The following is a 13,367-nucleotide window of genomic DNA, read 5'->3' on the forward strand; positions in this document are numbered from 1 at the left end:
GGATCCCAAGACCCTGGGATCATGAACTGAGCTGAAGACAGATGCTTAACTAACTGAACCACCCAAGTCTCCCAGAGAAGTCTTTTCTGATGTCCTACGTGATGGTCTTCCGGACTCCCCTCGCCTACCCCAGTAACAGTGCTTACTACACTGCTGACATTGGCTTTCTCAGTCATTCTTCCAAGTAGACTGTGAGCTTTTTTAATAGGCACTATAAAAATATTTACTAAATGAATCAACTTGTTTCATCTCTTATTTTCTTCTGAAAATAGGAATATTGTGAAAAGGAAATGAGATTTGTGTGAAGTGGCTGGAACAAAGAAGTGAATAGATTCTGGTTCCTAAATCTGCTTTTACTAATAGTACTTAGTCCATGTAAGGGCAGTGGAGGATGTTCTACAATGTTCTAAAAGAAAACCATTTTGAATCTAAAACCCTAAAGAGCTGAACTATTATATAGACACAAGATGTAATACTGTGATGCAATAAAGAAATATTTATTTGGTCTTCTTCCCCAGTTTCTGGCATAAAATTCCTAAAACCTCTGTAATTTCTTGAGAAATAGGGATGATAGGAGCATCTTCTGTTATAACATTTCATCTTTCTCCCTGGTTCCTGACATAGGAAGCTTCTAAAACCCTTTGAATCTCGGGGGGTAGTAAAAGTGTCATTTTGCGGGGTGCTTGGGTGGCTCAGTGGATTACAGCCTCTGCCTTCAGCTCAGGTCATGATCCCAGGGTCCTGGGATGGAGCCCCACATCGGGCTCTCTGCTTAGCAGGAAGCCTGCCTCCCCCTTTCTTTCTGCCTGCCTCTCTGCCTACCTGTGATCTCTGTCAAATAAATAAATTTTTAAAAATCTTAAAAAAAAAAAAAGAGTGTCGTTTTGCATGCTAATGGAAGCTGGTGGCTGGGGTCCTAGAGAGCTTCAGGAATAGAGAGGGGTTGGTCGCCAGAGGAACCAGCCATGTGACTAGAAGTTTCGCCCCCATCCCCTGGACTGGAGAGAGGCTGGAGATTGAGTTGATCACCAGTGGTCCATGACTTAATCAATTATGCCTACATAATCATTATGCCTACATAATGATCCTCTATTAAAAACACTAATGGGTTGGGGGCCGTTTAGAGAGCTTCCAGGCTGGTGAACACATCAAGGTGCTGGTGAGGTGACGAGCTGGAGAGGGCACATGCACTCCTTGCCCTTCCCTCACACCTCACCCTAGGCAGTTCTTCCATTTGGCTGCTCCTGAGTTGTATCCCCAAAATAAGCTGTTAATAGTAAGGAAAGTGTTTTCCTGAGTTCTGCAAGCCATTCCTAAGTTATTAAACCTGAGGAGGGGTCATGGGAACTCCAACATATAGCTGGATAGTCAGAATTGCGGAAGGAGTTGGACTTGCAATCAGTATATCAAGTGGGGCAGACCTCTTAAGCTGTGGGCATCGACTGTAACTCTGGGCAGTACCAGAAGTAAATTGATTTCAGGACACCTGGGTGGCTCAGACAGCTAAGCATCTGACTCTTGGTCTCAGCTCAGGTCTTGATCTTAGGGTCATTAGTTCAAGTCCCGCACTGGGCTCCATGCTGGGCATAGAGCCTACTTAAAGGAAAAAAAAAAAGAACTAACCTGATTGTAGGATACCCAGTTGGCATCCAGAGAGTTAGAAAATTGGCTGATGTATGGAAAAAAAAAAAAAAAACCCTCATGTTTGCTATCAGAAATGCTGTAATAAGAAATAATTCAAATGTACAAGGGAAATTAAGAGTATTTTCAGACAAGCAAGTATTCAGAAAGCTCATCACTCATGAATGCTAACTAAAAGAAATACTGGAGGATGCAGTCCATGAAAATTAAAAAAAAAAAAAAGATATACTCATGAATCTAAAAGGAAGAGGTGGGACAGAAGCAGCAGTGGTAAACCGAGCAATTAGTAAAGGATATTAAATTAAATATATTTTGCCTCTTTAATTAATTAATTAGCTATTTAATTAATTTAAGTAGGCTCCCCATCCAGCATGAAGCCCAATGTGGGACTTGAACTCACAACCCTGAGATCAAGAGTTGAGCTAATTGACTGCTTAACTAACTGAGCCACGCAGGTGCCTCATATTGCCTCTTTAAATATTGTTCAGTGAGGGTGGGTAAAAGATATAGATAATCTTTAATTAATAAATACAGTTTAATTTTGTGGATGAACAGTAACAGAAATAGAAGATATGTGACTTCCAAACCAATTCAAGAAACAGAGGATGGAAATGTAGGGGAGGAGGGGGAATACACCAGAGGTCAGCAAGTAGAAAACAGAGATGACAGAAGTCTAATTATAGGGCACATAAATGGCTTGCACTGATGTATGGACAGACTCAGATTAAAAAACAGTTGTAATCTATTCATGTGACACAGCAGAAAGAAAAAGAAATGACACAGTGACACTGAAAATAAAAGGATAGAAAAAGATCTATCAAATGATTGCTGACAAAATGAAAGCAGGTATGACGATATCAACATCTGAAAAAACAACTTGAGGAAGAAAGTATTAAAAGAGAAACACTTGGGCACCTGGGTGGCTCAGCTGGCTAGGCAACTGCCTTTGGATCAGGTCATGATCCCGGAGTCTCAGAATGGAGTCCTGCATCAGGCTCCCAGCACCACGGGAAGTCTGCTTCTCCCTCTGACCTCTCCCCTTACATGCTCTCTCTCACTGTCTCTCTCAAATAAATAAAATCTTTTTTTTTAAAGATTTTATTTATTTATTTGACAGACAGAGATCACAAGTAGGCAGAGAGGCAGACAGAGAGAGAGAGAGGGAAGCGGGCTCCCTGCTGAGCAGAGAGCCCGAAGCGGGACTCGATCCTAGGACCCTGAGATCATGACCCGAGCCGAAGGCAGCGGCTTAACCCACTGAGCCACCCAGGCACCCCTCAAATAAATAAAATCTTAAAAAAGAGAGAGAGAGAGAGAGAGAGAGACTTGTATTGGGAAAAAAGCTAATCACATGAAGGTCTAATTACAGCTGATCTTTATGTCTCTAACATCATTTTAATATATGTAAAGCAAAAACCTGATAGAAATATAATGAACAAATCCATACTTATAAACAGAGTTTTAACACAACTCTCTCAAAATCAAATAACCAAAAATACATGATATGAAGAATTTAAGTAATTTAAATAAACATTTGAGTAACAATTAGTAGAATTGATAAAACTAAAATCAGGATTAACTATTATCAGAATTGATACAGACTCTTATTCTTTTGCATACCAGTTATAGGATTTGGGTTTTTTTTTTAGATTTTATTTATTTATCTGACACAGAGAGAAAGAGAGTGAACAAGCACAAGCAGGAGGAGGAGCAGACAGAGGGGGAAGCAGGCTTCCCAATGAGAAAGAGCCCCATGTGGTACTCAATCCCAGGACCCTGGGATCATGACCTGCCAAAGGCAGCTGCTTAACTGACTGAGCCACTCAGGTGACCTTGTTTTATACAGAAGTATGGAATGAGGTCTTCCTTTCCAAAAATGTTCTTGAGGGTCTTGTAACGCTCAGGTACCTGAGGTAAGACTTTGTGGTTCTCAACAGGGTTGGTAATCTTCAAGATATTTATTTGAAGGAGTGGCAAGAAAATACATTTGAAAGAAGTTGCAGTGTTGGGGTGCCTGGGTGGCTCAGTGGGTTAAAGCCTCTGCCTTTGGCTCAGGTCATGAGCTCAGGGTCCTGGGATCGAGCCCCGTATTGGGCTCTCCGCTCAGTGGAAAGCCTACTTCCTCTTCTCTCTCTGTCTGCTTATCCACCTATGTGTGATCTCTGTCAAAAAAATAAATAAAATCTTTTAAAAAAAAAAAAGTTGCAGTGTTTACCCATTAAAACATCTAAAAATCTATTGTTTTTCCGAGACTAACTTCACCTACTGAGATAGAGTGCTATTTTATTATGAGAAGCTGTCTACATGATCATCTGCATACATAATCCACTAGGGGCACCTGCCTGGCTAGGTTGGTAAAGCATGACTCTTGGTCTCAGGGGTGTCAGTTCGAGTCCTACATTGGGCATAGAGATTACTTTTTAATAAGTCAATAAAAACCTAAGAAAACCAACTAAAAAAAATCTCTTAGAACTAGTAAAGAAGGTCAGGGGTGTGGCAAATCATAGCACTTTAATATCCATTAATGTCTAATTTTAAAAGGTTCCAGTTCAAAATTACTGGGAAAAACTGAGATACATACAAATTCTGAAAAGAGTGTAAGACCTGAGTAATTGGGAGATATACCATGTTCCTGGATGGAAGTCAGTATTGCAGAGACATGGCAGGCCCCCACCCCCACCAGATCTATAAATGCAATGCAATCCTAAAATCACAATGGGACTTAGGTAACTAGACAAACAAATTATAAAATTTATCTGAAAGTGCGGGGCATCTGGGTGGCTCGGTGGGTTGAGGTTCCAGCTCTTGGTTTCAGCTCAGTCATGATCTCATGCATGGGACTGAGCCCTGCAGTGGCTCCACGCTCGACAGGGAGTCTGCTTGAAATTCTTTCCCTCTGCCCCTCACCCAGCTCACACACAGGCACTCCCTCTCTCTCTAAAATGAATGGATAAATCTTTAAAAAAAAAAAAAAAAGGCAAAATTTATCTGAAAGTGAAACTGCAAATGTGTAAGGTTACTAAAGGAAAAAAATTTAAGATAACTCTAAGGAAGGATCTCCCTTAATAGCTAAACAGAATGTAAAACTAGGATAATCAATGCTATGTTGGACCAGAAAAGTACAAGTTAACATACTACTTTTTACATTGGATTGGCAGAAATGTAGGCTACCAGGAGTTCAAGATTGTGAGGCAGGAATGTCTTCATTCAATGCTGATAGAAGTAAATTAATAGAGCAAGGTTACTAAATTGGTATAACCTACCGACGGAGTGATTTAAAAGCACATCCAATCTTCAACCCAGCGAGCGCACTGACTGATAATGTGCCTCAAGTAAAAATGACTCATACAGAAGGAAGAATGTGCAAGGATATTCAGAGAAGTACTGTTTAAATTGGCACTATCCATAGAAATCAAATAAACTTCCACAATGAACTTCAATAGGTCATACAAACATTCACTCTAGGGATTATTATGCAGAAGATAAATAGGTAGATAAATAGGTGCTGACTAGATAAGATTTCCAGATCTATTAAAAGAAAAAAGTTGCAGAATACACAGAGTAAGATTTGTGTTCAAAACATGCAAACTCTATGTCTATTGTAAATGTATGGTGAATGTCTGCAAGGACATACACAGTGGTTTCCTTTGCAAGATACCATAATTGTAGTAGAGATAATCAAGGGGCCCTTTAATCTCAATTCCAATATTTTATTACAATGTAGATGTATTTATGGTTTATTCTGGTTAAAAAAAATTTCAGCTAGCTGGTGGACCTAGGTACTAGGTATTAAAAGATACCAACAGATGAGGGGTAAAGAAACATGAAGTAGAGAAAATAGAATTCAAGACAAATTCTTGTGGGGTGTCACAGTTGGGAGATACTGATTACCTGGAAATTGGAGGCTGCTGAAGAGGCAGAGGCTCTCTGAAAAGCAAACTATCCAATAGTCTAATTTTGCCTAGAGGACCCGTTTATCTCAACATAATTCAACCCAAATACGGAGTACCTAATGTGTGAAAAAAACTGTTAGGTGTTGAGGATATGAACCTCATCCTCATTCTACCCCATTTGAGCCTCGCCACAATGTAAGGCAGGATATCAGGATCCCTGTCTTTAGATGAGGCTTATGTGAATTGTAAGAATGAGTTAGGTCTGCATGACAGGACTGAAACTTGGATCTGACTCTGAAATCAGTATTATTCTCTCCTAATGCCATCCTCCCCAAGCTGAAAGTGTGCAGTCCTCTATAATCAGAGTGGATTATTATGTGCCTGTGTATTTTAATAACTTCCTGATCTCTTCCATCCCCCAATCCAATTCCAACTATGCTGCCAGATGGATTTTCCTGAGGACTAAAACTTAGCTCACCTATCTTTATTCTCTGGCCCCACCTATAGTATTTCCTACTCCTTCCCAAGGGCCTTAAACCTCTGTCACCTTCCTGTGAGTCCTCTAGACAGGAATTTCCAATTTCTGCTGTTGCACATTGCAGTACTGACTAGGTGCAGCGTAAATGAAGCTTCCACCTTGAAGCTTGCTCTGCCTCTTGGCGTTAAATTCTCATCCTTGGAGCACAGAAAGCACATGGATTGGAGGGTAAGGGCCTTTCAGATCAATGGCAATCTGACAGCAGCACTCCCCTCTCCACCATGAGCAATTTCAAACCTGCATTTTCTGCAAATCTACATTCCCTCATTCCCCTTTCTTAGCATATAACCTTGTTTTCTAACTGCAGAAATTCAGAGATCAGAGAGCTCAAATATAAGAAGACTGGTATGAAGGTTGGGATTGTGGTGGACTGGCTAGAGACCCCAAAACGAGGTGGCAGGTTAGTGTTAAGATTCATGTGTGCAACAAGCCACTGAGCAATTTTCTGACCGTGGAACTACAAATTTAGCTTCTAAACCCACTTCTTTTTCCTCCTCATGCAAAGGTTACCAATCCCTCCTCTTTTCTAGGCTCCATTCTGTCCTCTTTCCTCAAAACCTGAATTCCTTTCCAATTTGCTGCCTTTCCAAAATCAATTCCAAAACCCAATGGAGTGCCCATTACTCCAACTTTACCAAACCAAAACCTCCAAACTCCATGTAATATTTCTCCTTCCCTCACTGCTCTCTTCCCCCTTTTTTTTTTTCCTAAAGATTTTATTTATTTGACACAGAGACAGCTGAGAGAGGGAACAAGCAGGGGGAGTGGGTGAGGGAGAAGCAGGCTTCCCACTGATCAGGGAGCCCCATGCAGGGTTCAATTCCAGGACCCTGGGATCATGACCTGAGCTGAAGGCAGATGCCTCAGGACTAAGCCACCCAGGCGCCCCCCTTCCCTCATCTTGACAATAACCAACACATTTTCTGTGGCTTCCACATTTGCTTCCTGATTTCCCCTCTCACCACCACTTAACAAATCTGTTTTTATCTCCAGGCAATCTTGAGCAACTGCTCACATAGCCATGAACCCCAAATCTGTTTTTAAGAGCTGTGTCACAACTACCACAGATACTGCTATGAACCAGTCACTCTGCTGCCTGATTCACTTCCTTACTCCATGAAGCAAACCACATAGGAAGAAACCAGGCTTGAAGTTAGGAACATACCTAAGCCACACAGCACTTGAGCAGCATAGCCAGAACCTGAATCCAAGTTGTCAGCATCCATTATCTACCAGACTACCTGATTAAGTCTGTGCGGTGCCTTTAACTCATCCCTGGAGTAAACTTGCTTCAGCTCTCTTCTTCCACAATGAACCAAAAGTACAAACCAGAAACAGCACATTTGGCTTTCTTACTACTTGTCTTCCAGCCCAACCCATTAAAGCCTACTAAATGGCAGCACTACTGTTTCTTGGTTTGGACTGTCAAGGTGAGGAATACCGCAAAACCTTTATCATCTTTGACCCTCCCAGCATTGTTCCCTTGATTCAGTCCAACAGCATGACCTAAATCTGAAGGATCACTGTTTGGAAATGCTCAATGGCTTGTTGCACTCATGAATCTAACACCAACCTGCCATGTTGTTCTGGGATCTCTCTAGCAAGTTCACATTTACAACCTTCATTACCAGCCTTCTTGCAACTTGTAGCTTAAGATCCCCATTTACCTTGTTAACTCCCCACTTCTGGAAAGGCCAGGTAACCACAAACTGCCTTCATTTCCCCTATCTAAACCTATTAGATCACCTATCAACTATTCGTAAACCTATTAGTATCAAGCATTTTGTCCCCATGAGTCCCAGTGAGGCTCAGAAGCCAGCTTTTGGTTAGAAATAATAGGGAATAGGGGCGACTGGGTGGCTCAGTGGGTTAAAGCCTCTGCCTTGGGCTCGGGTCATGATCCCAGGGTCCTGGGATCAAGCCCTGCATCAGGCTCTCTGCTCAGCAGGGAGCCTCTGCTTCCCCCTCTCTCTACTTGTGATCTGTTTGTCAAATAAATAAAATCTTAAAAAAAAATAATAGGGGATAATAACAGTAACTAATTACCATACCATAATATATTTTGTTTACTTGTCTTGGTTTCCTACAGTGTATTTTCTAAAAAAAATTAGAAAACTCTTAAGCATCAAAAGCTGCTGGAATGTATTTATAGGAAGTATATTTATAAAAGGAGAAAAACTCACTGGGAGCTCTAAATGATCCATTTCCCATGAGCACACTAGTTACGATTTTATGATGGCTTTATACTGACCCTGGACAGACTAGGGCTAAAGAACCAATTCTCTAACGATAACATTAACAATCCTAGCAATCTGCTCCATAATCCCGACCCTGGCCAAAGACTTTACGTCACAGATCAAGCGCACTCGCCAGCATGTCAAAAACAACCTTTATTACTTGTCTTTTAAAGGCTCTTATGGTTTCTATGCTTTCTTGCCAGATGCCTTTGGAGCAGGCGCTTTCTGGGCTGGAGCTTTCTGACCTTTCTGAGCCTTTGGAGGTGCTGCCTTCTGGCCTGCAGCTTTTGGGGCAGGAACCTTCTGGGCTGGAGCCTTCTTGCCCGCAGCAGCCATCTTTTTGGCTGGAACCTTCGCAGCAGCTGCTGCAGCTGCACCCTTAGTAGCCAGTGCTTTTTTAGGAGAAGCTTTCAGGAGAGCTGCTTTCTGTAGCTTCCGAACTTCAAGCTTGATTATTCTGTTCCTCTGAAAAATATCAATATATTAATTATGTATGCACACAAAAAACTATTTTGCTGTTCATCCTGTATGTTCAGAATGCACATGAAAGGAAACAAACTTTATGTCAAAAACCCCTATGAATTCAAGTGTAGTCTACCAAACTTGGGCAGACAGAATTCTCAGACAAATTTGGGGTAAGAATATAAAAATCTTGTAATAATTTAAAAACTTACCATTTTCTTTGCCTTCATGACTTTATAACGATCAAAATCAGTCATCTTAGCTTTCTGTTAAAAATAAAGTAAATAAACAATCGCTCATACCACCTATCACCCCTCCAAAAAAGAAAAGGTCACAATTCAAATGACCCAAAGCCATTACCCTTTCTCTGGCTTCAATCTTCTTGGCCCATCTCGTGGCTGCCCATTTTGTATTGATATCTGCCTTCTCCCAGGCTTGTCGGACATACTTCTGGCGGGCACTGGGAAAGAGCCAAGATCAGATTAAGGAATCAGCTTTGAAGCCACATAGATCCAAGGACAGCTTTGAGCCCCCTGAAAGCACAATTTATACCCCCTAAGTTAAAAAGCATCAGCAAACGATGCCAAAAACACCCTTCCCATTCATTATACTTCCAACTCTAGGTTGACAACATACCCCACGTATCTTGTGTTTTACTAACTTGAACGCTGTTCACTAAACCAGGAAGTCTCATAATCCCAAACACGATTTTATTTATTTGAAAGAGTAAGAGAACACAGAGGGAGAACAGAGTTCAACACGGGGCTCGATCCCAGGACCCTGAGATCTCGACCTGAATCAAAGGCAGACACTTAACTGAATGAGCCACCCAGGTGCCCGATTTTTAAAATAAGCTCTAGGTCCAAATATGGGGCTTGAACTCACAACTCCCCAAGATCAAGAGTTACATGCTCTATTGCCTGTGGCAGCCAGGAGCTCCTCAAATATACTTTAAAAAAAAAAAAAAAATTTTTTTTTAAATTTATTTGACAGACAGAGATCACAAATAGGCAGAGAGGCAGGCAGAGAGAGAGGAAGGAAAGCAGGCTCCTTGCTGAGCAGAGAGCCCGATGCGGGGCTCGATCCCAGGATCCTGGGATCATGACCTGAGCCGAAAGCAGAGGCTTTAACCCACTGAGCCACCCAGGCGCCCCTCGAATACACCATTTTAATAAAAAATGCAAACCAGCTCATTTTCTCTATTTAAAAATCATCTCTGATCTTGTATATAACATCACTCTACTGCACTGGATATACAGGAAGCAATTTCCTTTACATAAAGGATGATGTAATACTAATCCTCATGCCTGCTGTACAACGCTAAAAAAGATGTGGTCAAACACCACATCTAATTATAACCATTTTGGAAGTTCCTTTCAAATTTCAAGTATCAAAACCCTGCACGTTTAAAAAATAAACCAGCAGTACACATACCAACACGTTCTACTGCGATTGCCACTGTAGCTCAAACAGCCCAAGAGTAACCACCACAGCGTTTTAACTTCCATAATTCACATCACATCAAGAAAGAAACACTACTGATTTCCTCAATTCCCCATAAGGAACTGGGAATAGAATTTCCTTAGGAGCTGTCAAAACTAGACAACATAAGTCAAATACTTAATAACTGCCACACACTAGAAACTCAACTGATAACAGCTAATATTGTGAGAGAAAATAATTAGTATTTTTGTTCTGAAGCTAAAGATGACTAAAAGTATGTTTGGGAGACCAGAATTCCTTAGGGAAGTCTTTGTTGTGTAAATCCTGAAATACGGCAGGAAAAAGGACGGCAAATCTGGATAAAGATGAAGCCAGAGAACTGGCAGGGTGGAAGATAATCACAGGACATTTAAAAAGTAAACAATGGCCCCCCATTTCTATACTGAAAATCCCTCTTCTGAATTGCTCTTCCTCTTCAACGCTGCATACTCCCTTCTCAAGAAACAAACAAGATAGCAAAAACAGTTTTGAATTAAACTAAGCAGATTTTTGCTAAGCAAGAAAAGCTGGGAGAGGGGCATTGGTTGGTGGATAGTTACCTGTGAGGGAATTTGAGGATGAAGTCAGTGAGCTGCATGCACTTGAAAGGCATAGCCTGTCTCCTCACCTGAGTGCAAGGTCCGTCAACCAAAGCCTAGAACAAGTAAGATAAAAAAATTTCAGTGCAGAACAAAGCAGCAACTCAAGCACACTGTCTGTGTATTTATCCTTCCAGAATCACCAAATCTCGGCTACTTAAATGCTTTAAAGAAAGATGAAACTATTATTAGTAGTGTACCCTATAACCTAACTACATGGACCTTACTGGGCAATTTCTAAGTCTTTAATCCTTGTTTCCAACAACAGCACACAAGGGCACTGAGAGCTTATGCCTGGCTTTATTCAGAACTCAGTTCCCGTGTATGAACGCCTTTGAAGTCCCCCAATGTTTCAACCCATAATTAGTAAAAGGTCTGGTTAGGTTAAGTGGCAAAGTTAATACTCAAACTCAGTGATACTGGCCAGCTCAAGCCTGTGCTTGAAATCCCCATTTTGCACAGCCTGTCTCCTCTATGGTAAAAAATACCCTACTACCCGTAACAGTCCTACTTTAGAGGGCCGCTGGGAAAAGTGCCATTACCATCTATGCTGCTTATCAGTCATTAGCATGTGAAATCGACACTTTTCCTTACACTTACCCTGTTCTGGTCAATAACATCTACAATTGCGACCAGCTTCCCGGCATGAGGCCCAAAGGAGACGTAGGCCACCCGGCCAACCTCCACGAAACGCCTGAACACCTAAAATCGAGAAGGGATAGAGTGAGACTTCTAAAGTTTTGCAGGTCACAGGCAGTGTAACTATGTATAGCGAGAAAGAACGTAGGGAGTACACGCCCAAGTGCCAAGGGACGACATGATAGATGGGCAAAATACGCAGAGCCAGCAGCGGCAAAAGCCGCGTTCCCGCTGGCCTTCAGGCATATGGAGCCTCCAAAGACCCAGTCTGATTGGGCCCCGGTACACCCCGGGTGGCTCCAGCTTTCCAGCTCTGGCGGTCACGGCGCGCTCCCGAGGCCCAAGGCGTGCCGGGCCTGCATGGCCCTCCACGCGCTCGTCCGCCGCAAGCCCGGAGAGCTCCTAAACTCCGTGCTCCACACGCCCAGGGACCCTCACCGCACGCTACCTAAGACCCGATGGGGGTCGTTCCAAGCTTTCGTTCCCCCTACCAGGCGGAAGTGGAGCAGCATGGCCTCCAGACCAGGAGCCCCAAACAGCAATACTCACCATGTTGGCGGCGTTGGGCGAGAAGGAAGAAGGCCCGCTCGATCGTGCGCATGTGTAGCAGGGCGCCCCGCCCCTTCAAGTAACGAGCTGCCGACGTGGGCACCTATTGGTTGGGGTCATACGTGCATACGCACACGCATGCTCACTGGGAAAACAGGTCGGGAGTGTGTCGGAAGTTTTCTGCCCTTTTCTAAAGGCTAGTAGTGAGAGTAGCTTCTGTGATACGCCGGGTATAGCGGGAGCCCGGTTATCTTTTACGACTTTAGGGTGAGGAGGAGCACACCTTTCATTACATTTTTCTTTTAACATTCTTCCATTTTTCCTTCCGTTACTAAGTATTTTCAGAATTTTGTCTAAATGTTACTAATGGCTTAGTATTACATTTTTTTTCTCTGCCTAAGTGATTCTGCAATTCTGTTACATTTTATTTTAAAGTAATTCAGACTTACAGAAAAGTTGCAAAACTAGTACAAATAATTGCCATAAATGCTTTTCTTAGATTCCCCAAATACTAACACTATTTACTTTTTTATTGAGAGAGAGAGACGCAGAGGGAATTTATTCATTGAGAGAGAGACGCAGAGGGAGAAAGAATCTTAAACAGGCTCCACACCCAGTGCAGAGCCTGACATGGGGCTTGATCGTATGATCCTGAAATCATGACCTGAGCTGCAATCAAGAGTCGGATGCTTAATTGACTAAGCTGCCAAGGCACCTCTCCCCAAACGTTAACATTTTATGTTTGCTTTATTGTTCCATCGTTTTTTTCTGAATCATTTGAGAAGATTCCTTTATCTCTAAATAGCACTTGTGTGCTATTTCCTAAAAGTGGACATTATCTTACATAATCAGTACAAAGATCAAAATTAGGAAAATTATACTAACATAATTTATCATTTATGCTGTAGTTTTATTCAGATGTTATCAGTTGTCCCACTTACATCCTTTTGTGCAAATAAAAATTTTGTTTCCTGGTTCATAATCTAATAGAGGATTATAAATTGGAAGCTTCATGTCTAGTCTTAAAATCTATAATAGTTCCTACATCTTTGTCTTTCATAATACTGACATTTTAAAATACAGGCTAATTGGTTTGTAGACTTTCTCTCAACATTGACTTGTTGTTTCCCCCATGATCAGATTCAGATTATGCATTTTTGGGAGAAACGCTATGCCCTTGATACAAAACATAAGAATACATACATAGGATATCTCATTGCTTAAATATATAGTGTTACCTTTCATTGCTGGATTAAGGCGATCATTGTACTGGCAATCCCCAAATGTCTTTCAGTCCTTTCCTCTAAGCTCTATGCCAGTATCTTCC

General features: G+C 41.8%; 1 protein-coding gene across 1 annotated transcript; it reads right to left on the bottom strand.

Annotated features, from left to right (window-relative positions):
* Window positions 1–8,444: 8,444 nt before the first annotated feature.
* RPL14 (ribosomal protein L14) lies at window positions 8,445–12,151 on the bottom strand. Its single transcript, XM_032344522.1, has 6 exons — window positions 12,041–12,151; window positions 11,453–11,554; window positions 10,814–10,908; window positions 9,132–9,231; window positions 8,984–9,037; window positions 8,445–8,774 (listed from the first exon to the last, which is right to left on the bottom strand). Exons 1-6 carry the CDS (start codon window positions 12,041–12,043, stop codon window positions 8,496–8,498), a joined length of 633 nt encoding a protein of 210 aa, XP_032200413.1. The 5' UTR covers window positions 12,044–12,151; the 3' UTR covers window positions 8,445–8,495.
* Between the last annotated feature and the right edge of the window lie 1,216 nt (window positions 12,152–13,367).

Source organism: Mustela erminea, chromosome 1, assembly GCF_009829155.1.
Source record: "Mustela erminea isolate mMusErm1 chromosome 1, mMusErm1.Pri, whole genome shotgun sequence".
Lineage (NCBI taxonomy): Eukaryota > Metazoa > Chordata > Mammalia > Carnivora > Mustelidae > Mustela > Mustela erminea.